The sequence below is a fragment of the Protopterus annectens genome, chromosome 4.part0, assembly GCF_019279795.1.
Source record: "Protopterus annectens isolate FY-2018-M chromosome 4.part0, PAN1.0, whole genome shotgun sequence".
NCBI classification, from domain to species: domain Eukaryota; kingdom Metazoa; phylum Chordata; order Ceratodontiformes; family Protopteridae; genus Protopterus; species Protopterus annectens.
Genome location: NC_056733.1, coordinates 1,216,860,822 through 1,216,887,310, shown reverse-complemented (window position 1 = coordinate 1,216,887,310; position 26,489 = coordinate 1,216,860,822). Strand labels below are relative to the sequence as shown.

Here is a 26,489-nt window from a genome sequence, read left to right as displayed (position 1 = left end):
ACCTTTTTTTCATTTTCAGGTCATGGTAGGTTACACACATATATATATATATATATATATATATATATATATATATATATATATATATATATTATGAAACATTATTACAAAATCATTTATGGAGTGTGGGACTATTTTATTTCATTGTTTTTTAGTAGTCTAAACTATAAAGCTTAATCTCTGGTGTTATGCCTTTGTCTCTTTAAATTGTGTATTTCTTCTCTCTGGAGCTTGATATTTAATAGGACAGATAATAAGGTTAGATCAAAAAATGGGAGCCTAAATGCCTAGTAGTCGACTGTGTCTTCTCTGTATATTGACTAGAAATTCCTCATTATCATCAATTGGTAGTTTACAACTCATTTCAGAGTAAGAATGTGCGTGAAAATGATGATTGCACCAGGATGAGAGGCACGAGCTTTACAAAAAGAACAGTGATACAGTCTGCACTAGCTGGATCTTAAATACAGAAAGTGCTAAAGCTTACAGCTGGGGAAAGAGAAGAAACAGAAGAAATGGTGTAATCTGCTTTAGCTTAAAACATCTGAGGAAGTTGCAGACCTTGGGTTTATCATTGCTCATTCAGCACAAGTTAAAAGAAATAGCACATCACAGATACAACTGACTGTAGCCAGAGTTGTCTAGCAGCACAACACATTCTACAATGCACTCATTTATGGAGGTGCTTCTTGAGTACCACAGTGTCGTGGGTAGCAGAGCAAGATGATGTAAGATATACATATACCCGTGGATAGAAAAACGTGGCACCAAATTATATGCATTTATTAGAAATAATGGTAAAAGACTCATGACAGTTCATTTCTTTAATGGACAATGACATAAGAACAAGGGGGAGCTGTCATTATGTAACAACAACTCATACCAATAAGTACAATAAATTTCATAAACCATTTACTCAAGATGTTCTGAGTTCTGGACACAGTTATAAAAAGGATAATTGATACAAACAGTAACATCCGTATGATGCTTTCTAACAATTAGTAATGTCAATACTACTCCCAGTTATAGTTTAAACAGTTAAGCTGAGTTGCAACTCTCAAGATTAATAGTCTGGGATTGACTCATGCTCCTGATGGAAAGGATGCTGTATTCTCCCTTTGAAAACATTTCCTTTCCTGAGGTATATCAGCTAGTGCTTTGAATGTTTTGTTAGAAACACATTATGCTCAAAATTAGTTAATTGCTTATTTTAAATAACATTTCTTAATCTATCCTTCTGTATTTCACACTTGCTTTATCCAATTCAGGATCAACGGGGCACTGGAGCCCTTGCAAATAGCAGGAATACTATTGTAAAAGATTCTGTACAAGATGCCATTGCACTGCAGAATGTGACACACACACACACACACACACACACGGACATTGTGCACATCACTATTTCACCTATCTGAATACCCCCCCCCCCCAACACACACACATATACATACACACACAAGTAGTGTGATAATGACTATTTTACTTACTCAGTATCCATGGGATGTGGGAGGACACTGGAGTCCCTGGGAAAAAACAGCACAGAGAAGAATATACACATTCCATAGAGAAGGCAAACAAATTGGGGGCTAAAATGGAGGATCATTTGTTGTGGGGAAACAGTGCTAGCTATTGTACCTCTCTGTTGACTAATATTTCTATGGTGATAATTTTTGTCAAAGCTATTACAATATATGTTAAATGGACCAATAAATCTCTTATCTAAGCACATGTGATGAGTATAACAAGACAGAAACAAAGATACACTCAGATGTGAAAACTTAATGTAAAGGCACATTCATAGTAAAAAAAAAACAATTAAATACAATTATGAACAGTATTGGTGGAGTTCTGGCCTATGATCTCTATGTTTTTTTTTTTGGGGGGGGGCACCATTATATTCCTACAGCTAAATATCTGTTAACTTCTTGACATGTGAACATTGACTGCAGACCTTTAAACTCTACCATTTACAATTATTGCAGTAGCCATCTACCTGATACTTTACTAATGTTCCAATTTCTTCATATTTGAACTTATAAAACACAAATGAAAGGTATACTGAACCTGTTCTCTGACAATGAAGTAGATTAAATCTCCATAGAACACTCCAGAATTCCCATTTTACACCATAATTGACTGTGCTCCACTACTAGCCTACCTGCCCCTTGCCTGGAACTGATTATTTTGTCTGAAAAGATATAATAAGTGCATTAAACAGAAAAAAGAAACACTCCTTTATAATGGTTCTAGGAAATAGTCCTCCACCAGGAGCAAGGTTTGGGTTCAAGAATCCACTGTTCACATAGCTGCCTTATCACCATAATGGTAAGACATTACAAAAATTACTAAACATATAAATGATGCTTTGCATGTCTTATTATATTATTTTATGGCTAGTAATGAATGGAAAACATTATGCACAAAATCACTCCTATAAGTGGTTTGTTTGAAGTTACAAAATATGCAGATGGGAGCTAGCAGGATTCAAACCCAGATCATCTCTCAGCTATATAATCAACATCACCTAATGCATTCTATCTATTTGTCTATCTATCTATCTTGCAAGAAAAACTCATCCAAGCTAGAGTTTTCACTGTGTGATACGTTAAACCTCCTGAAATACAGACCCATGAAATATATGCAAATGACCCCCTAAGGAGGACATTAAGTATTTCTGCTATATGACTTCTGAATGTCTGTGACTTTTTACTTTTTAAGTCTTTATGGATACATTCAAGCCAATAAAACCAAACACCACTAGCTGTGGGCACATATGCTTTGGCCTGCTCATGGTGAGGAAGTTCTCCCCAGCCCCTTTTCAGTGTGCACGCCCGCAACACCCTTGATCTGCCTTTATCATTGCAGCTTGGGTTACCTCTCCCAGCTACTGCAACATTGTCAAATAAAACCACTGCTATGGTCCAGTTTCTTCCTAGAATTATTTCAAGCCAAGAATAACACTTTTTAATAAAGATACCCACCAGAAAAGTCTGCATATATGGCTGGATTTTTTACAATTCTTATTATTAGCAAATTTGGTCCTTTAATAGTTATTTTTAAATATTGTGACTGGATGTTTACAATTCCTTTTAATAGCAACTTTGGTACTTTTACTAGTTATTTTTTAAACATTGTTTCAGCTGGCATGCACACCTGAAAGGGCTCTCCACCACCCCAGGCAACTATAGCTTTGTCTCCTGCCACTAGGTGGTGCAACTAACATTATACCTGCTGTATTTGTCCAAAATAAATCTGCCTCCCTATTGGAATTGCTGTAAAGGCTAGTCCCGTTTACGTGGTGTATTTTGTCCCCAAATAGATTTGGCTTCCTTTGTTAATTTGGTGTTTCTGCAGCTGTCTGTGTTTTCTGCCACGACCTCTTCCTTGCTTTTCCTGCATCACTTGCCTTACAGCTCCAAGGTTTCTGCTTCTCACGGATTGTTTATCTTTGCACTCATCTCTAAGTAAATCACAACTAATCCTCAACCCCAAAAAGACATAGCTAATGCTATTTACCAGTAGCAATCACCTACCACCCCTCCTTTCACTATTCTCTCAGCAAACAACACAGTCATCCAACTAGTTGAGCATACAAAACTCCTCGGTCTGACTATTGACAACAAACTCAGATTTGACCAACATATAGCTATCATAATTAAGAAAGTTCACATCAAACTTGGCTCACTGTACAGAAGCAAGCCATTCCTCACTGACAATACCAGACTAGCCATATCCAGAACCTTCCTCCTCTCTACACTCCTTTATGCTTCCCCCTCTTTACCAACTTAAAAAAATCAGACTAAACCAAATTGGAAAGATGCTACAACAAAATTGCTCGCTTCGCAGCCAACCTTCCCCACCAAACCCGCCACTGTATTGCTCTACAAAAATTAAATTGGCTCAAGTTAACTAACCTTCTCCATCTCTACCTACTTAAATTCACACACAATATCATCTTCCATTCTGACAATTGCACATTCTTCAAGGAACTAGTTGTTCCCTACTCATGCCCACGAAGTCTAAGATCTGCAGACAGAAACTTGCTCACAGTAAACAAAGCTAACACTACTCACAGTGAAGCCCTATTCTCAAATCAAACAGACAAATTATGGAGCTCTCTACCCCTCCACCCTCCAAAACACACCTGAATTTACCAATTTCAAACAACTGCTATGTGAACATCTATTCAAAATCTGGCATTGCTCCTGCTCCAGACCTGACTGAGAAGATATCTATAACTCTCTCAATACACTGTCCATGCCTTATCTCATTTTCTCCCTCTCCTTGGTGTTACTACTGCCCACAAAAAAAAAAAAAAAAAAAAAAAAAAAATATATATATATATATCTATATATATATATATATCTATATCTATATATATATATAAGTACATATATATATATATATATATATATATATATATATATATATAGCGCTTATATCACATTATCAAAAGATGAAAATAGTGAACGCTATTTCATCGAACCTAAAATATCTAAACCACATAATATCGAACATTCAGAACAGCAAATTTTTTCCCAAATTTCCGAAATACATACACACAACACAAGCACACCTAAAAAACAGCAATCCCCACACATACACTTAAAATCCTACAACTAACCCTACACTAAACTATACATACACTACTATATATCCACTTACCTTAACCCAAACCCTAACCCTAAGGTCCGTCACTATCGCGCACTCACCTAACTCGCTCCCTAACCCTAACTCACTTAACCCACCCCTAACCCTAATTCACCTAACCTGCGCCTTAACCCTAACTCACCTAACCCACACCCAAACCATAACTCACCTAACCCACGCCCTAATCCTAACAACCACACAATCGCACACTTACCTGAACCCGTCCCGTAAATTTCCATCACAGAGCTGAAAATAGCGAAGTCACAGAACAGGCCAACTGAATTCTTTCCCTAGGAAAGAATTTGGTGTTCTGTAGCTTCGCTATTTTTAGTGTTCATTCAAAACAGGTCGATATTAGAACATTCGAAGTTTTAGAATTTCGATGTTCTGATATTTATTTATTTATTTTTTTTTATTTATTTAACATTTGTTGACCAGGAATGTCCGACTAGGTTCCACAGAGCCTGTTTTCAGCAGAGGCCTGGGGAGAAATGCTCCAGATGCATGTCTTTGGAATGTGAGAGGAAACCGGAGTACCCGGAGGAAACCCACGCGAACACAGGGAGAACATGCAAACTCCACACAGAAGGCTCCCCAGCCGAGAATCAAACCAGAGAACTTCTTGCTGTGAGGTGACAATGTTAACCACTGCCGCCCACACACACACACACACACACATATATATATATATATATATATATATATATATATATATATATATATATATATATATACATCTAAAGGAAATCTTATTTGTTCATTTGTTCATAAGACCCAATCCTCCAAAGGCAGACGTCCTGTGTCTGGTGGACCCCAGCCATAAACAAACTATACAATAGAAGGAGGAAGCTACTAAATGATAGAGCAAAATCCCAAAAAGGGAAGGCAGCAAAAAACTACGGGCACTCATAAAATTGTCTAAGGCCAGCTTTGAGAGAAAAATTGCACAGGACACTAAGGATAATCACAAGGCTTTCTTTAGTTATGTTAGGAACCTGGGTGGTAATTCCCAGATATGCTCAGAATTAGTCCAAAATGACAAAAAATACACTGAACCCACAGACATTGCCAACATCCTAGATGACAGGTTCAGCGCAAACTTCTCCCCCCCCCTCCCCACCAAAAGGGCAAATATCTATCCCAGCAGAGTGCTGCCCCCCTGACATCTCAGATGCTCAGGTAAGAGCCGCCCTCTCCAAAGCAAAAAACACAGCATCAATGGGACCAGACGGTGTCCCTGGCTGCGTCCTACATGAACTCCAAGAAGAGCTAAACCCAAACATAAAACTACTGTTCAATCTCAGCCTTACTACAGGATATGTGCCCAAAGAGTGGCGTACAGCAACAGTGGTCCCTCTCCATAAAGGTGGTGCCTCAACGGATCCTAGAAACTATCGCCCCATAAGCCTGACTAGCTTGGTCTGCAAAGCTATGGAAAGGATCATCATGGACCTCATAAATAAAGATATTGGGGACCTACAGACACTGGATCCTACCCAGTTCGGCTTTGTTAAGGGCAGATCCTGCCTCTTAAACCTGGTTGATTTATTTGAAACAGTCACCAAGGCGATTGACGAGGGGAAGGTGGTCCACACAGCCTACCTGGACCTCGCAAAAGCCATCGATACAGTACCTCACTTGGGCATTATAGATAAGCTCACCAGCTTAAATATAAACCCCTATGTCATTAGATGGATTGCAAACTGGCTCAAGGACAGAACCCACATGGTTAGAATTGCTGGAGCCATGTCAGACTCCAAACCAGTTACAAGTGGTATCCCACAAGGCTCAGTCCTGGGACCTCTCTTGTTCGGTATATATTTCTCGGAGGTACAGGCCAACATGGAAGGACTGTGGCTGACCAAGTTCGCAGATGACTGCAAACTGGGTGCCATAATCGACTCTCCAGCCGACACAAGCATCCTCCAAAAGGGCCTCATAGAAACTGACAACTGGTGCCAGAGCCATGGCCTCAAGCTAAATGCCAAAAAGTGCATAGTCATCCCCTTTGGCAAAAACAAAGTACCCACAAATTACCACATAGGTGGTAATCCATTAAGTACAGAAGAAGTAATTAGGGACCTGGGGATCCAAGTTGATAGCAATCTCTCATTTGACAACCACGTGGCCAAAGTGGTTAGAAAAACATTGTATATAGCCCACCTAATCATGAAGGGATTCACATCTAGATCAGGGGAGGTCATCATGCCTCTTTACTCATCCCTCATCAGGCCCATAATTGAGTACAATGCCCCGTTTGGGATGTACCTTACCAGACACCTGCAGCAACTGGAAAGACCCCAAAAGTACCTCACCAAGAGGATCAAAGGGCTCAAACAGATGCCATATGCTGCCCGGTTAAAGAAACTCCAGCTCTACTCAGTGGCATACCGCCTGTTCAGAGGCGATCTGTGCCTGACATATAAAGCCATGTCCAACCCGGAATTAATGGACATGCTGCACCTCAGAAAATCCAAATCCCATCGAGCTATGCCGAGAGACTTGAACCTCAGCACTGAAATAAATAGGACATGCTGGAGGGACAGATTCATAACCCAGAGGCTCCCTTCACTCTGGAATAAAATCCCAGTCCAGGTTAGGTAGAGTCCCTCATTGACTCTCTTCAAGAGGAATCTTGATGAGTGGATGGGAGATCGTAGGTTTACCCCGGGTATCACTTCTGTGTCACTGTTAGACAGAGGCACAGTATACTAACCTCGAAAAAGGGCATAGCAAAATAAATTTAAAATGGGTGGCGAAAGCCAAACACATTCTGGCTAGGCTTATAAATGCCCTAGGGCAGATAGCCTAGTATGAACCTATGAACCTATAACTATTATTTAATATGTACACAGTACTAATTTTTATTATTCTTGCAGTGACCTTTTTTTTTGAACTTGTATCTACTAGAAAACAGTATTGAATACTTCTTTGTATAGACTAACTGGGTGATGTGTATTCTGCATCTTGCTATATGTATACTGTTGTACTATCCAATTATTGTATTTTACTTTCTGTGGAGCTTTCCCCCCCGGGCCTCCTCGGAAAACAAGCTTGTGGCCCAGTTGGACTTTCCCGCTAAACAGATTAAATAAATCAATATGAATATGTATATATATAGTTCCCCTTTAGAAGGTCAAACATCTGAAATCTCTAAATTCATATGGTTTGACCATATGCTCAAAATTCCAGAAGCACGACCTTCTGAATGGGGATCGGCATACAGCGCAGACCGGGATATTTCCTTTTCTGCGCTGTAGTGCAATCTTGGAGTTAGAATAAATAAGTAGCAGGGGGTGTGGGGGGTGCAGGGGGGACTTGCCCCCCTGCTGAAAACATTGTTTTGTGTTTTGTTGGGTTTTTTTTAGTTCCCTTTCAGAAGATTGAGCTTCTGAAATTCGAGCATATGGCTTCAGCCATATGAATTTCGAGATTTCAGCCATTCGACCTTCTAAAGGGGAACTATATATATATATATATATATATATATATATATATATATATATATATATAAAAGTCCCCTTCAAAACATCGACTTACCAGAATATCAAATTCTGCTTCATTGAGATGACTTTGCAGAATCTTAACTGCATTGAATCCCAGAACAGCGAAAACCAACCCCAGGAAAAGAACCACTAGGCCACCATGGTGAACCTTGCCCTTTCTCCACTGTAGTGTGATCTTGGAGTTGGCATACTGAGTTGTGGGAGTGCATGGGTGGAGCCCCCCACATCTGGGGTGGGGGTTGAAGCTCCTCACTTGGAGGGCTTTCTTGTTTTGCTGTTTGTTGTTTTGCCCTGGCGGTCAAGTGGTTGTTTACCCAGGGTTAGTTTTCGTTGTTTCAAGAGTTTGATGTATGTAGTGACGATTCAGCAAAGTCGTCTTGATGAAGCAGGATTTGATATTCTGGTAAGCTGATTTTTTTGAAGGGGACCCATATCTCTCTCTCTAAAAATATATATATATATATATATATATATATATATATATATATATATATATATATATATATATATATATATATACATACATATATATATAGTGCTATTAGTGATAAAGTACCATAAATCCATATAACTCTTTAAGCTAAATAACTTATTTAACAGCTTCAAATCTTAGAGCAAAAATGACTAATGCAGATTTTTAAGAATTAAGAAGTAGGCAAGGTGTGCAAGTGATTTATATGGAGACATTTCACCAGGTATAATGAAACACTGAGTGCTTTGAGTCATAAAATTTCTCCTTGCTGCATGTCATTGTAGAGTGAATAAAATAATCAAACTCTTAATGGCAGGGACAGAAGCTTTAGAGCACAGGTAGAATGTAATTGCCCTTATCTAATTCTGCAACTTTAGCATAACATAATTAACTGGCCTGCACTGATTTTTTACCTAGCATATTTTATTATTTTTTTTTACTACAGTCATGCATTTCAGCATATGTAATCCTGACAGCATATTCCCTTTTGTGTCTAACAGTAAGAATTTTAGTATTATGGTTTGGGTGATAATATAGGACGGCCACGGTGGTGCACCAGTTAGTGTTGCTGCCTCACAGCAAGAGGTTCTCTGGTTCGATTCTCGGCTGGGGTGTCTTTTGTGCGTTGTCTGCATGTCCTCCCTGTGGTCGCGTGGGTTTCCTCCAGGTGCTCCGGTTTCCTCCCACATCCCAAAGACATGCTGTAGGTGGATTGGACACTCTAAATTGGCCCTAGGTGTGTGTGTGTGCCTTCTGTGGAAGGTTGAGTGCCGGGCTGGCAACTCGACACTGTAAAACTCCACTGCCAGTCATGAGCGGGCAGGTGATCCTCTGTGGCGACCCCTAACCGGGAAAAGCCGAAAGAAGAAGAAGAAGAAGGTTTGGGTGATAATATGCAATGTCTGAGGTCTTATGTTTCCCTGTAACTTTACTGACTTTAATGAATTTATAACACATTTCATTATTCCTTATTATTTATTATTTGTAGTGTTTGATAGCTTACTGAAAGATGAAGCAAAGTATTTTAAAGGTACTTGCAGTTTATTAATCCTTATGCCTAAACTTAAGTTATGATTGTAACAGAGGTAATCAATCATACATGTAAAATCAAAATATGTGAATAAAAAGCAATTTGTTTAATTTTTCTGAAATGTTTAATCTGCAGGCAAACCAGAGTATGTGAGGTTCAATTATTATGAAAGTTTTCCATGACCACAATAACTGTTACAGCTTGGGGTGCAGATGTTCTTTAAGATAAGGGTGGTCAGTATGAGGAAATCTTGAAAGTAAAAAGAAAAAAAAAGCAATTATATGTAACGTATTTTGTAGTAACATACCATTAGTAGAGAGTAGAAAGTATGCAGCATTTTGCTGTGGAAGCCATCTGATTTTGTTAATCTTTTCTTCAATCTCTAAACTCTTCAGATAATCAAACTCAGGCTCGTGGCTTTGAAAGGTACTGTAAACATTGTATTCACCTCTACGATGAGGCTGGTTCTTACTCTACAAATAAAGCAAAAGTAAGGTGGTTTACTCAGTGAATATATACATCTTCCACAGTAGAACAAGGTAACTTTGCATAGAGTTTTCAGGCATGATTGCCCTTTTCAGCTTCAAAAGCAGCAGTGCTCTGAAAAAACAAAAACATGATTTTGCTTAATGCAAAACATCCGACTTCAGTGAAATGCACAATGATAACACCGATCCAATGCAATAATCCATGACATTTCAGACCGTGTCATGCTCAATAAACTGCAAAACACATAAGAAGAGTTATGGACTAGCGTTTCTTATTAAATAGTATGCCACATACTTTTGTGCCTTTGAAGAAGTAAAATGCAAATTAAAATACTCATTCTCCATTTTAGTTTAGAAATCACAGCAGGCATTAATCTTCTTTATTTTCCTGCTACTGATATACTAGCTTAAAGATCATGTTTAAAGTAAGAAAACAAAGTTTTATTTTTACATAAAAAGTGTCTGAATGGATCCTTCTGTATGTGAACACACTGTTATGTAAAAATAAAACTTTGTTTCAGGCCACTTTTTAATAAATTAACATGTAAACATTTTCCAATCATAGAAGTGTAAACTAGATACGTTGTATTAATAAGAAGGCAGAACGGGCATCCATCAGTTTTGGGGCAAGTATAATTAGAATGGATTAGTGTAAGTAAATGCTTGTGAAACTATTATTTAATTGCCAACCTGTTAATTTCACAGTTTGGGGATAAAAAAATAAAGTGAATTTTTTTTCCAAACTGTTAATTTAACAGGTTGGCAATTAAATAATAGTTTCACAAGCATTTACTTACACTAATCCATTCTAATCTCTAATTATACGGTCCCCCAAAGTGACGTAAATGCCTCCAGGAGGTATAGCAATATTAATGCGATAAATACCGAATGCCTAGTTTACACTGATGTGATCAGAAGTTTTTTAAATGTTAATTTATTAAAAAAGTAGCTTGAAACAAGAATGTGATTAGAGGGAACACTTCTTAATGTAAAAATAAAACTTTATTTTTTCACTTTGGACATGATCTTTAAAAGCAAGCTCCATTTTTGGGGGTGCTATAAGTAGCAACATATTGAACCCATATCGTTATCTTCATCGCTGTTACTATAACTTTTATTTAAATGACAAAAACATGTTATACTATTTTAATCTTGCAAAAGAGGATTAATAAAACAGTTTTCCAGCAGCCACACCCAAGCTGTTGAAACAAAAAGTGTTCAGGTATGTCTCCGATGCTTGTAACCTTTCGTACTCTTTTCTAAAGAATGCTTTCTGTTTCTTTTGAACATTATGTATCATTCAGTATAACAAGTCCACTTTCAAGGCCTGATTTTGTAAGATACCTAAGCTGGGGTTAATGTGCGTGGTATCTCACTATAGTACTGCTGAAGTTGTGAAAAGGACTTTACTTCCAGTGGCAGTAAACTTGTTACTTTGATCTTCTCTGGTGTGATTTAAAGCCCCATCTGCAAAGGGAAATAGAAATCTCATTACAAGTATTTCATTACATCACTTCGTTTTAGTGTGACAAAGTCTGACCTCTACCCCTCTTATTAATTTTTGACTGACAATCGTTCATTTAGGGAATACTTTGACCTCAATTTTTAAGAGTCAATCAGATAGTAAAGAGGTTTGTAATGCATTTTAATGGACCATTATAGCCTCATCTCTTGTATGTTCTTCCCAGTCCTATAACATTTGAATAAATCTGGATGTTGCATTTGCATGAAGTGTGTGTCGTGATGACACAGTACCAGAGAGTGACATAGAAACTGAATCAGAAAGACAGCCAGATTGTGCAATGCTAGTGTGTGTGTGTGTGTGTGGTAAATAGGCAATGTTACATGAAAGGCAAACAGATTGTTGTTGCATTATTTATAAAAGATGATGTTAGCATGCAAAGCTAATACTGCTGCAGGTTGCAGAGATTACAGATTTCTGTTCTGCATTCCACTAAGGCTGAAAGAAGGCCTAATTTCTGACAAAATAAATGCATGGCAAATAAGGAGTGATGAAGTGAATGCCACATAAGTAACATGGCAAAGGATTTTATCATAGTCTTGAAAAGGAATAAAGATTTTAGTAAAAAAAATAGCAACAGGCAATGATATTACTACAGATTTTGAAGTAAATGAAGGAAGTGGCAGCAAAATACATCAAGACAAAAAGGATACATTTTATGACGTCTAAAATGATGCTCTCTCCAGATGGCAGGAAGGCAAAGCAGGAGAAATACATGCATAAACTTTAGAAAGTGCAGAACAAGGGATAGCATAATATAACAAGATATATATAGTTCTGGATGTGAAGGAATGAATACTTTCATAGGTAATTACTAGGCTGTTGATCTATGAGGATCTTAAGAAGCATTCCTTTACATTCCCATGGTAGGTTTTAGCCCTTATATTTTGCATAAGAATAACCCAGATGTGAGCAGAACAAGTATGTATTGGCACATTTACTTGTTACCCCTGTGCATGATAGATACTTCTGTTAAACCGGGGTGAGTATACAGTTTCACAGAATTATAAAGTAAAGAATGGTAGATGGATACCACATCCTCACTTTCTACTATAATCAAATGTTGGCATAACTGCCTGTCCTTAAGAATATGTACTTTTATTTGTATTATTTCACCTTTATTAAAATATTATTTAGATGCAAAGTTATCTGGTTATCAGTTTCAGGCAATTATGCAATGCATGTACTTTCATTTTATTCACTGTCATTCAGTGTTTTCTTATGCAACATATTTTCAATTTTCACTTTTTGTTGACATACAGCATTTCCATTATAATGTTTCTTTTTCTGGCTTATTAAATTACTGTATCTCTAATCTCTGTCCGTGCAACAGCAGCATTCTTCTTTGATTGTATTGTTATCATGGCAGTTGTTAATTCTAAAACTTCTATACATTAACACTACTTTTAAAGTGACAATATATTCACCACACTATCTATATTAATTTTCCTTTCTTACAATTAGTCTGCTTTTTTTTTAGCTTTCTCTGTTCACCAGCATTTTGCTCACTCAGCTGTTTATTTCCTTTACGTAACAGCTATAATATAAGGCATGCTACAGAGGAATCCAGTTCAAGAAGAGCCTCTACCCTCAACACCAGAGATTCGTTATAATTTAACAATTGCTTCGGTAAGAGTGTACAAAATATCCCTAATTTCTATGCAGTGCTGTGCTTTTTTGTTGCAGTAAGTGTGGCTGTTGTTGGAAGATCTGAAAAGCTGATGCGGAGTCCCTTTGGCTACAGTCATATACTTCCCATCCTGAGATCACTCTGTGACCCAAAACCCCTAGACACAAACTGGAAGCAGGTAGCATCCACTTTCAGCCCTGTTCTGTGTGTCTGGGATGGTCAGTACAGATGGCACTCTTGCCCCGCTTGTTTTTTTGCTAGCAGCAGTTGTGCTGTCAGTCCTCTCCTCAGTCCTGTTTAGCATGGTTTAGTGGATCACCCTCACTGTCAGTGTATCCCCCAACATCCCACTCTTTGCATTACTGATGATACAGACCTCATACCCCTTGTCTTTTCTTTCAGTAAGTAGATCTCCCTTGTCTATTGCTTGTTAAGGACCAAAGTCTCCCGTTAGTGTCGTTGGCGATGCTTGCAGTGATCAGAGTCTCCCACCTACTTACTCTTCCGTACTCAAAAACAACCCCAAGCTCAGATAAATGGTCAAAATAATCAAAACACAAGAGCCATAAATGAAAAGAATGCTGACCACATATCTTCCGGTTAATCTGAATGCTTTTGTCTCACATTTATTAGAGACTTCTTTGGAATACAGACAGTGCTGTACAAATCTTTAAATAGCCATATAAACCGTGTTATCTAAGTCATGGAACCAATAAATCATGTGAATAAACACATAAAGATACAAACCAAATCAAATATACAAAAACGCATGAAATCGCATACCAAGCAAAAAGTGTCTTTATGTTTTGACAGCCTTCATTTTTAAAACACAGTTAATTCATATGTCATCATTTTAAACCCAGAAATATCCCATAATTTAATCTCAATTGCCACAGCAACTCCCTGTATTCATCATATTTGTCCAGTTTCCACCTTGTACTGGAGAAGGAACTTGTCCCAATATGAAAAATATGAACTTTTTGAAACTGATAGATTGTTGTGAAGGTTTAGGTTTTTTATACTATAATTACACTCATAAGTCCTTTGTTTGAGTGGGCATTCTGTCTTTCCCACATAGAAACTATCACAAGATATACACATGGTGATATTAGTTGTGTGATGCGCTGTGGATCGCCTTTCATTGTGGTTTTATCTGCTTGCACACCCAAGACAGACTACAAGGCAGAACTTCAATACTCCAAGGCTCAACTCAAAGTACAAACATAGAAATGTAAGCTGATTTCTCATAGACTAATTCGCAGATTACAGTATATCAGAGAATTTCCCTTACTACAGCTAACAGTAATCTCAGAGTTAGTATATGTATGCCACATGGTTGTGGGGTGAGCTTTAATACAATTGCAGCTACTTTTACTTTTTTTTTAAAGTTGTGCATGCATGTTTGCAGTTTTGAGCATAGAACAGTACATGTCAAACTTTAGTCATGCAGACTTGGTACATGTTGCTCTTCCTGACTTTGCTTTTCTACACCTCAGAAATAGCTTTTTCCTCCCTTCTTGACAGAGTCTGTTAAGCATAAAACATTATCTATGTACCATCTGCTGGTATCTCCTTGAGTGCCACTAGCCTAGCAAATGCTAATGAAACAGCAGGACTCTGAACCTAAAGCAAGCATGCTGGGTCTTTGTGGAAAGGATCTCCTGTCCCACTAGATCCACACTGTTGCACTGTCTGCCACAAAATGATGGTGAACATCTGGCCCCAGCATTACAGATCCCTGCTGTCATTGCTGGCTAATGCAACATACAGCTCTTCTTTCATACATGCCTGGATCCAACAATACACATACCCATATCTCACACTTGGCCCCAACAACACCCCTGTCTCACACCTGGCCCCAGCACTACACATTTCCTGTTTCACACCTGACCCCAGCAGTGCACAACTACAGCCTCACACCTGGCCTGAGGAGTACCTACTCCAGGTCTCACACTTGGATCTGGCAGTATACAACCTGTATCTCAAACGTGACTCAGTGGTACACATCCCCTGTCTCATGCCTGACTCTAGCATACATTACGTCTGTCTCACACAGGCCCCACCAAAACATAATCGCTGCCTCTCACTTAACCCAGCAGTACACAGCCCATGTTTCACACCAGGCCTCATTAGTACACATTATTATGTTTTTCTAAATCTGGCACAATGTCCGAAGCACATAAGATTGTTTATTTACAACCCATTATGCAGTAATATCTACAACTGTGAAACGAGGAAGAAATCCCTTATAACTTATTGCATGACACTATAGTGATTTTATTGTGCATTTTATGAATTTTGGTGTTGCAGTACCACTGCATACTACTGTGCAGTAATTATTAAGTGATACATACCTTAATCTGAGTGCTTCAAAATGATCACAAATCACACCCCTTGTAACATGATTCACTTTGTGCAGATGTTAAGGTGATTTTGGAGTTGGAATTGATTAGCTGTTTTTCCACTTTGTTGATGTAAAGCCCATCATATGCATGAATGGTCTCATGGCAAGAATATTTTACTGACTTCTTTGTGTTATGCCTGCTGTATCTGGAATGATGTTCCTATGTGATCTCATTCTTTTTATAGTGGATTGTTTCTAATCATACTTTGCCACACTGATATTAGACTCCTTCTATGCCAACGCTATTTTCTCACAATTGAGCTTCCTGTGTAACATTAATGAGCAATATGATAAATTTGATGCTAAAGTTACACACGTGATTAATGTTAATACACACAGAATATGGGCCTGAATTTACTGTCAACAGCATTGAGTTGCAGACTGTGAGATCTGATTAAATCTTTTAACTTCCCACTGCTCCAATATTATTCTTGAAAAGCAGTCTTACATAAGAAGTTCTCTTTATTTATTTACTTGGAAATTATGTTTACCTGAATATGGACACAGTCTATTGTTCATTGCCAAATGCTAGCTGAACTCCAAGAATTGGTTGTGGCATAAATAATGCTTTTGAGTTTTATATTTTCTTACAACTTGGAATCATTTTTGTTATTTCTTAAATTTTACCATTTTATCTAGATGACATTTTCATAGAAGACCTACAGCCTGAAAACAGCAAATATTATTAAAAAAAGTTCCAATATTTCTTTGTAATATTTTCAGATGTGAGTATGTATCATATAAAAAATACACATTTATGCTAGAACTGACCAGTAACGCAATAAACAGTAGTTTTGTGTTATGTATTTTTGCCATCTTTTGATAATGGGCCAGAAATAATTCCACTTATCAAAAAATGCTGATCGCCATGGGATTTACATCTGGCTAAGGCCAGCTTCGAGAGAAAAATTGCACAGGACACTAAGGATAATCACAAGGCTTTCTTTAGTTATGTTAGGAACCTGGGTGGTAATTCCCAGATATGCTCAGAAAAAAAATACACTGAACCCACAGACATTGCCAACATCCTAGCTGACACGTTCAGCGCAAACTCCCCCCCCCCCCACCAAAAGGGAAAATATCTATCCCAGCAGAGTGCTGCCCCCCTGACATCTCAGATGCTCAGGTAAGAGCCGCCCTCTCCAAAGCAAAAAACACAGCATCAATGGGACCAGACGGTGTCTCAGGCTGCGTCCTACATGAACTCCAAGAAGAGCTAAACCCAAACATAAAACTACTGTTCAATCTCAGCCTTACTACAGGATATGTGCCCAAAGAGTGGCGTACAGCAACAGTGGTCCCTCTCCATAATGGTGGTGCCTCAACGGATCATGGAAACTATCGCCCCATAAGCCTGACTAGCTTGGTCTGCAAAGCTATGGAAAGGATCATCATGGACCTCATAAATAAAGATATTGGGGACCTACAGACACTGGATCCTACCCATTTCGGCTTTGTTAAGGGCAGATCCTGCCTCTTAAACCCAGTTGATTTCTTTGAAACAGTCACCAAGGCCATTGATGAGGGGAAAGTGGTCCACACAGCCTACCTGGACCTCGCAAAAGCCTTCGATACAATACCCCACTCGGGCATTATAGATAAGCTCACCAGCTTAAATATAAACCCCTATGTCACTAGATGGATTGCAAATGGACTCAAGGACAGAACCCACATGGTTAGAATTGCTGGAGCCATGTCAGACTCCAAACCAGTTACAAGTGATGTCCCACAAGGCTCAGTCCTGGGGCCTCTCTTGTTCGGTATATATTTCTCGGAGGTACAGGCCAACACGGAAGGACTGTGGCTGACCAAGTTCGCAGATGACTGCAAACTGGGCGCCATAATCGACTCTCCAGCCGACACAAGCATCCTCCAAAAGGGCCTCAAAGAAACAGACAACTGGTGTCAGAGCCATGGCCTCAAGCTAAATGCCAAAAAGTGTATAGTCATCCCCTTTGGCAAAAACAAAGTGCCCACAAATTACCACATAGGTGGTAATCCATTAAGTACAGAAGAAGTAATTAGGGACCTGGGGACCCAAGTTGATAGCAATCTCTCATTTGACAACCACGTGGCCAAAGTGGTTAGAAAAACATTTTATATAGCCCACCTAATCATGAAGGGATTCACATCTAGATCAGGGGAGGTCATCGTGCCTCTTTACTCATCCCTCATCAGGCCCATAATTGAGTACAATGCCCCTTTTAGGATGTACCTTACCAGACACCTGCAGCAACTGGAAAGACCCCAAAAGTACCTCACCAAGAGGATCAAAGGGCTCAAACAGATGCCATATGCTGCCCGGTTAAAGAAAATCCAGCTCTACTCAGTGGCATACCGCCTGTTCAGAGGCGATCTGTGCTTGACGTATAAAGCCATGTCCAACCCGGAATTAATGGACATGCTGCACCTCAGAAAATCCAAATCCCATCGAGCTACGCGCTCAAGAGACTTGAACCTCAGCACTGAAATAAATAGGACATGCTGGAGGGACAGATTCATAACCCTGAGGCTCCCTTCACTCTGGAATAAAATCCCAGTCCAGGTTAGGCAGAGTCCCTCATTGACTCTCTTCAAGAGGAATCTTGATGAGTGGATGGGAGATCGTAGGTTTACTCCGGGTATCACTTCTGTGTCACTGTTAGACAGAGGCACAGTATACTAACCTCGAAAAAGGGCATAGCAAAATAAATTTAAAATGGGTGGCGAAAGCCAAACACATTCTGGCTAGGTTTATAAATGCCCTAGGGCAGATAGCCTAGTATGAACCTATGAACCTATGAACCTATAATGCACTACAAGCATTATATCTTGAAGGACATGTACCATGCCTCCTGTTAACGGAATTCCATTTTGATAAACTACCATGGTTCCATTTCAGTGCTGTGCATATCATTTTGATATCCCTAAATTAGGTCAATGAAATTACAAGTGGCCACAGTCTTTTAGATTTGAGTACTGTATGTAATTGCAACAGGATGGAATTTTTTTAGACCACTATGATAGTGACTTTTTCAAGTTTGGACTGCATGCATAAATGAGTTTGAACTGCTAAAATATGCTGGCATATAAAATAGCAGACTGCCAACACATTAATTAAAAGCCACTAAAAGCAATGTTTTGGATTATATAATGCTGAAGTTTATAAATTCATGCCCAAAGCATCATATGTCCATAAGAACAATGTCATAGATAAGACAGATCGCAAGATGCCAGAAAAGCAAATATAGTAGGACCACATAATACAAGCACTATAACACACAAAAGGCAGGTAGTAGTGCCTCTTTTGATAGCCAGTACATTTGGTAACAGGTTATCAAGATTTAAGAAAATGAACATATTTCAACAATGGATTCAAAAGTGTGCAATAATGAGAAAGATGTTCTGCCTTGGTGTGCAGCACCAGCATTCATCTTACTAAGCTGTTGTATAGTTTGTTACCTTTGGTAACCTTTAGTAGGGGGTCCTCATTTAGGAGTTTTGTTGTCTGTGATAGTCATGTTGCCTTGTTTACTGTGGTCCCATATGTTCCATGTATCAAAAATGTCAGCTGACCTCTCCAACTTGACCTCCGTGTTACTTGTGTTTGCTGGAATTCTAAATACAGAGGGGAGGTTGCGGTTTGTATTCCAGCACTTTTCTGTCATTATCCTACATAATCCTCTTGGTACTTACCGTACCATACATTCATATATATGCGCAGTCATGTACTTTCATTATCCTATATAATCCTCTTGGTACTTACCGTACCATACATTCATATATATGCGCAGTCATGTACTTTCATTATCCTACATAATCCTCTTGGTACTTACCGTACCATACATTCGTATATATGCACAGTCATGTACTTTCATTATCCTACATAATCCTCTTGGTACTTACCGTACCATACATTCATATATACGCGCAGTCATGTACTTTCATTATCCTACATAATCCTCTTGGTACTTACCGTACCATACATTCGTATATATGCGCAGTCATGTACTTTCATTTTTTCTGGCCAAGTATGTCAAAAATATGCAATGCATAGCAAAAGGTGCCATCTGCTTGATGGCACTTACAGACAACAGGAGCAACCCTTTGTTTAATACAATATTAAAACCACAAATTACATATTTACAGGCACATATATACTCATTTTTATTTCTTACTATTTATCATTTTTCTTATAACATCCTCACTGTTATTCCATAATTGACCCCCACTCCTTCTTCTACAATGCATATGTCAAAATTCATCTCTGATTAAACAAAATTTAATTCATTCTTTCAGTCCAAATAATGTATATTACATAAAATACATTTTAAGTATCCTTCTCATACATTGTTGTTTCTTATTCTTATAATATCCAAACACAATCATATTCATATCTATATTGTTTATGACGTCAGACAACCTTCTCCAGAGTTTTACCAGTCTTTTACATTAAAAAAAAACATACTCTGTTGTCTCCTCTTTCTCGGAAAAGGAACAAACTCTTTCAACTTTCTTTTTATATGTCATATTCCCCTATACTGGTAATTTGTTTATTATCCTCTCCATAGGAAATATTAACATTTTACTATCTTTGTACACCACCTTTTCCTTACTTAAAGGGCTTTAATCACTTATTCTGGTAAATATTTCCACTGATTTACATAATAATAATTTTGTATCCTCACATTATTATACCACATTGTTCTGTGTCATTCTCTGCATCATCAGTTTTTATTTTCCTTGTTAGTATTTTTTCTTATAGGTTCATAGGTGTGTACTAGGCTAATGGCCCTGAAACCTTTACAAGCCTAGCCATAGGATTAGCCTGGCATCGTGCCACCCAACCTTAGTTCCCAGTACCTCTGTCGAGCAGAGCCATTGGAGTGATCCCCGGGGTGAATTTTCTATTTCACATCCACTCATCAAGATTTCTCTTGAAGAGGAAAAGTGAGGTGCTCTGTTTGGCATGTATGGGAAGTCTGTTCCATAGCATCATAGTCTCTGGGTTATGAACCTGTCCCTCCAGTATGTTCTGTTGATTGTGATAATGAAATTGAGGTCTCTGGAGCATGTGGTACGGAGGGATTGGGATTTCTTTAGATGTAGCATTTCTAACAGAGCTGGGTCAGACATGGCTTTGTAAGTCAAGCAGAGATCGCCTCTAAGTAGGCGATATGAGACAGAGAATAGTTGGAGTTTTTTGAGTCTGTCACTATAGGACAAGTGTTTAAGCCCTAGGATCCTCTTTGTGAGGTACTTTTGTGGCCTCTCCAGTTGTTGCAGGTGTCTAGTGAGGTACATGCTAAATGGGGCATTGCACTTGATGACTGGCCTAATGATGGAAGAGTACAGGGAGACAATGACCTCTTTCTTCCTGGATGCAAAACCCTTAGTAATGAGATGTGCCACATAGAAGGACTTTCTGACCAGAGTGGCAATGTGGTGATAAAAAGAGAGGTTGCTTATAACGCCTTATGTGTTCAGTGGACTACCATCAATGTGGTAATTCATGGGAACTGGGTTTTTCCCAAAGAGGATGATGACATATTTTTTGGAATTGAGCTTAAGGCCATGGTTCTGACACCAGTCGTTGGTCTCAGTGAGGCCATTTAGTAGGATGTCAACATCACTTGGGGAGTTAATAATAGCTCCCAACTTGCAATCATCTGTGATCTTTGTCAGCCAGAGTCCCTTCGTGTTGGCCTGGACTTCAGAGAAGTAGATACCAAACAGTAGAGGACACAGGACTGAACCCTGTGGGACTCAACTCATGACTAGTTGTCAGTCTGACTTGGAGTCAGCTACTTTCACACTATAGGTTCTGTCTGTGAGCCAGTTTGCAACTCACCTAGTGATATAGAGGCTGATGCCTAGCTTGGTGAGTTTTTCTATGATTCCTGTAGGGAACGGTATCAAAGGCCTTGGCCAGATCAAGGTAGGCTGGCATCTTGCCTTCATCCACAGCTCTGGTGACTGGCTCAAAGAAGTCGACCAAGTTGAGCAGGCATGATCTACCCTTCACAAAACCAAACTGTGTGGGATCCAGAGTTTGGAGATTCCATATATCCTTGTTTATTAGGCCCATGATGATGCATTCCATAGGTTTGCATATCAGACTCGTCAGGCTAACGGGGCAATAATTCCCAGGGTCTGTAGTCACTCACCTTTGTGTAGAGGGATGACTGTAGCAGTGCACTATTCTGTTAGGGACAAAGCCAGAGGTGAGGCTGTGATTGAACAGGGCACACAGGTGAGGTGCCAGTTCACTCTGTAGTTCATGTAGAATACAGTCAGGGATATTGTCAGGTCCCATAGAAGCTGTATTATTGGCCTTGGACAGTGCTGTTGTAACTTGTGCAGCAGTAATACTGGGTGCCTGGCAATCTACTGCTATTGTGATTGGCCATTTGTCAGCTAGTATATTGGCAATATATGTTGGCTCAGTATAGGAGGTACCATTGTGCAATAGAGCAGAGCAAATCTGGGTATTGCCGTGAAGAGTCTTTACATAACTTTAGAAGGCCTTGTGGTTGTCTTTAATTTTTTTATTTTATTAATTTTTAATTTTTTTTATTTATATATTGTTTTTCTTTTTTTTTATTACTATCATATCCCATAACTTTTGTAGCTATATTTACACATTCTCACTCCAGAATTCTCCTTCTCTTTCTTTAACCATCTTAATACCTGATACAAGTTTAATGAAGCAGAATAAGAAACTAGATTTAGTAACCTCAATCACACTTCATCTTCACTTACATATGACACACCTCTTTTCACTGGGTTTAATACTGAACTCCATATGAAAGAAAACACCAATCGCACAATTTTCTTTTCATATTTTACTGGGATCATATAAACATTTGAAGTATACCTCATTTTTCTCATTATACCGAATTCATCAGCTAAACCTTTTTCTTAAACGCTAATCTATACATCCTCCACAGAAAACATGTTTCTTTCATTTCTTTTATCAGCTCTTGCCATTGCATCAAAACTACATATTTTTTATAACATTTTATTTTTAGCTAAGACATTTCACTAATTTAAAAATACACACCCCAATCTTCTCCACATCATCCAATCCCTTCCTTTTAACTTTATTCAAGGCTATTCACATTTCCTTAAACATACTTTCAGACAAACCAACACTTCCCCCATCCATATTTTCTTCGAAGCAACTACAACTATATTGTCTGCATATGTAAAAAGTGGTGGTATCACCAATTCCTTTTTCTCCACGTATCTAACATCTTTCATTTTACAAGCAATTTCACTCACTATTGTTTTCATCACCAATGCAAACGATATTCCACTCATGGGAAATCCTTATTTATAGCAAACTTCATGCACATTCCTTTACTCAGCCACCCATTCACTGACAGTCATACTATTGTTTTGATATGCTGACATACACACTGTCCTAATTCTATTACCTAATCCATACCTCTCCATAACATCCCACAAAGCATCATGCCTTACAATGTCAAAAGGCTTACTAATATCACCAGCTATGAGTTTCACATCCTCTCTTTTAAAATATTAAGTTTCTTTAACAACTAATAACACTTGTTTACATCCATTCCCTTTTAGACCATATATACTTTTTTTCCATAATATTCCACATCCTTTCTCCCTTTCTCTTCTGTAGTATACCCACAAAAAATTTGTGTAGAGGGATGACAGTGGCTGTCCTCCATTCAGCTCGGACAAAGCCGGTGTTCAGGGTTTGGTTGGAATTCATGTAGGACACAGCCAGAGATGTTTTTAGGTCCCATGGAGACTGTATTTTTTTCCTTTGAGAGGACATTAAAGACCTGCTCCCTAATGATGAGGGGAGGGGCAGGTGTTGGGAATGTCCTGGTTTACTGATGAGGGGACAAGCAGGTGAAGTTTTCACTGAATCTGTCTACCAGCAGGTTGGCTATATCTACGAATTTTGTGTATACGGTGTTCTTGACCACCAGTACAGAGCAGATTTGTGTGTTACTTTTGAGACTGAGGACATATGTGAAGAAGGCCTTGTGATTGTCCTTAGTGGATGTGGCCAATCTGGACTCCAAGTTAGCCTTAGAGGATTTCACCAGTGACCTTATTTGCTTCTTCAGACAAAGGAGAGATTGCTTCCAACTTGGCACCTGCTCCTTCTTGGTCCTGGACAGCAATTTTTTCCTTGTATTAAAGAGTTTGTTTATTGCTGCTTTCCACCAGGCAGGTTTACTCTTCTTTGAGAAAGATGATTTGGTCCTGTCAGGTATTGCTGAGTCCATACAGCTATGTAGGTGCTCATATAGTTTTTTGGTGTAGGCTTGGACATTGGTGCTAGTTGCAGCTGAGGGGACGGTGGCGGTGAAGCTGCTTATACCTGTCCGCAGGAGATTGTAGTCAGCTTTGGAAAAGTTTTTACTTTACCCTGACAAGGGAGAGGGTCAGGGGAGATGATGACTTCGGAAATGATCGCTTTATGGTCAGATCATACCAAGGAAGATGACACTGTGGGAGTGCTACAGTGGCTACTCATGTTATTTAGTACCAGGTTCAGGATATTTTCACCTCTCATGGGGGTGTTGATCAGCTGATCTAATGCATTGGCACTGACAAAGTCATGGAATCTCTGGGCATTCATGTTTGGACTAGAAAAGGTCTTCCACTCTATGGCTGAGTAGTTAAAGTCATCCAGGATCAGGGTAGAGAGTTGAATCTTGATGGATTCAAGTAAGTCCAGATAGGTGGAGTGGGCATCCTGAGTCATGGTTGGGGGTCTGTAGCTAGCTAGCTATGATTTGAATAGGTGTTACATCAAAAATTAACTGCATTTGGAGTGTCTCCTGTGCGTCAAACTGATTGACCAGCCTTGAGGTATGTATGTCTTTGATATGTATTGAAACTCCACCTCCTTTGGCTTTGTAGCCCTCCGTTTGGGTCTGAATATATGGTAGGATGAGTAACCTGGTAAGTCTGGGGTGCTCTCTGCAGCTTTGAACCAGGTTTCAGTGACTACACAAATGTCAGCATTTTCCAGGGCAAGGAATGCTTGCAATGGGTGCAGTTTCATGCTAAGACTCCTAGCATTTAGCAGCATGACTTTTAGATTTCATTTAGAAGAATTTTTCACGTTGGTAATTTTGTGCTCGTGACTTTGCCTAAAAAAGGCACTATTGGGCAGTCAACAGCCTTTGCCAGAAGCCTGACGCTCAGTGAAGCCAGATGAAGGACATCTCTGGCAAAGCATTGTGGTCTGTCAGTCATGTCCTCCTGGGCTGTCAGGTCCTGGATCCCCCTGGAATGATACCAGAAACTAAGCCAATTGTTAAAGTCAATCATTTTCTGTTTGTATTGAGGCATCATTCTGGGTGCTTAAGGCTAGTGACATACCTGCCTGGGACACACATTCAGCGAGCTCAATCATGTCTCTCTTCACATAGTCCAGAGAGGTATGTCTGTGACAGAGTCATAACAGTACATGTTGTTAAGAGACTTGAGTGCATGCATGATATGGCAGATTCTAGCACCGGACAAGCAACTTATCGTGACATTCTCCTTGTCTAACCTAGTGAGGGGCACATCTGTGTGTCTCATGATAGAGTCTCCTATAACTAGTATGTTGGGTTTGTGGCTGGGCTTTAGAGACTGTGAGGCACATGTGTGTGTACTATCTGTGGTGCTTGGTGTTGTGGCTTGTGATATATATGTGTGTGTGTGTGTGTGTGTGTGTGTGTGTGTGTGTGTGTGTGTGTGTGTGTGTGTGTGCATGCGCGCACGAGTGTGTGTGTGTGTGTTTGCTTTGTAGGTCTCTTTTGTTTACGTATGTTTTTGTTGAGAACCTCTGCATATGTAGGAGTGTGTTGTATGGTGTGGGTGGTGTTAGAGATGTGGTGTTTGTAGTGTTTTAGCAGACAACCTTTTCAATGCCAGTTGTACTGGCTTGTGACTGAGACAGCAATGATTCTAGGTTCTTAATGTAATTGCTTCTCTCACATATTGTGTTCCTAAGTGGTAGTAGTAGAGGGCTGTCTGTGTACATGCGACAGTTGCTACACTGTCTCAGGATGCCCATATCAACCAGACTAGCAGGAGAAACCATAGGACATTGTTCATCCATGGTTGTCGTAATCTGTGGAAGAGAGGTCAGGGATAGTAGAGTGGATACTATCTGAGAAGAGTACCTATAGGTGTGAGTAGGCTTGGATAAACTCAATACAGTAGCAGCAAGGGAGGGCCTCACTTACACAGGAGTGCTGGTAAGGGAAAAATGCAACTGAGATACCTTGCAAAGGGTTAAAACAGGGCAGCAGTGATCAATGCTCAAGCAAGCACAAACTCATGCAAATGCTGGATTTAAATACCAAAAAAATGAAAATAAAATAGAAACACTGGAATTGACCAATTAACCCTTGCCCCTGAGCTCTTAGCTAAACACCCTGTGCCAGACCAGTTCCAACCAGTTCACTTACTCCTACTAAGTGCAGACAGGCCGCTGCCAATACAAGATGGCATAGCAGGAAACACAGGACTCAGACAAACAGATCTGGATACAACAAAACCTGTAACCAGACTATGCTAAAGATATTTAAATTCTGTTTTGGTCGATTTAACACGAGAACAGATAGACACTTAAATATAACAGTAGCAAACAAGAGCAAACTGATGTAAACAAATTAACCAATTAACCAATAAAAAAGCCTGTTCCAGCAACCTTCAATCACACGAGTTCTAACTTCACACTCCTGCCACTTGGGTGCAGGAGAACCCTCTCTAACAAAAGATGGCATGGTTTAGTGTTCAAGTTATACAAACAGAGCTAG

The 26,489-nt window shown here is 39.2% G+C and overlaps 1 protein-coding gene across 1 annotated transcript in view; it reads right to left on the bottom strand.

The window, feature by feature from the left end:
• The window catches only part of LOC122799825 (serine/threonine-protein phosphatase 2A 55 kDa regulatory subunit B beta isoform), a 699,704-nt gene that overhangs the window by 193,810 nt on the left and 479,405 nt on the right, over window positions 1–26,489 (bottom strand). The window contains exon 3 of the mRNA XM_044069144.1: window positions 9,966–10,131. Coding sequence (XP_043925079.1) covers window positions 9,966–10,131 — 166 coding nt within the window. The remainder of the gene's footprint in view (window positions 1–9,965; window positions 10,132–26,489) is intronic.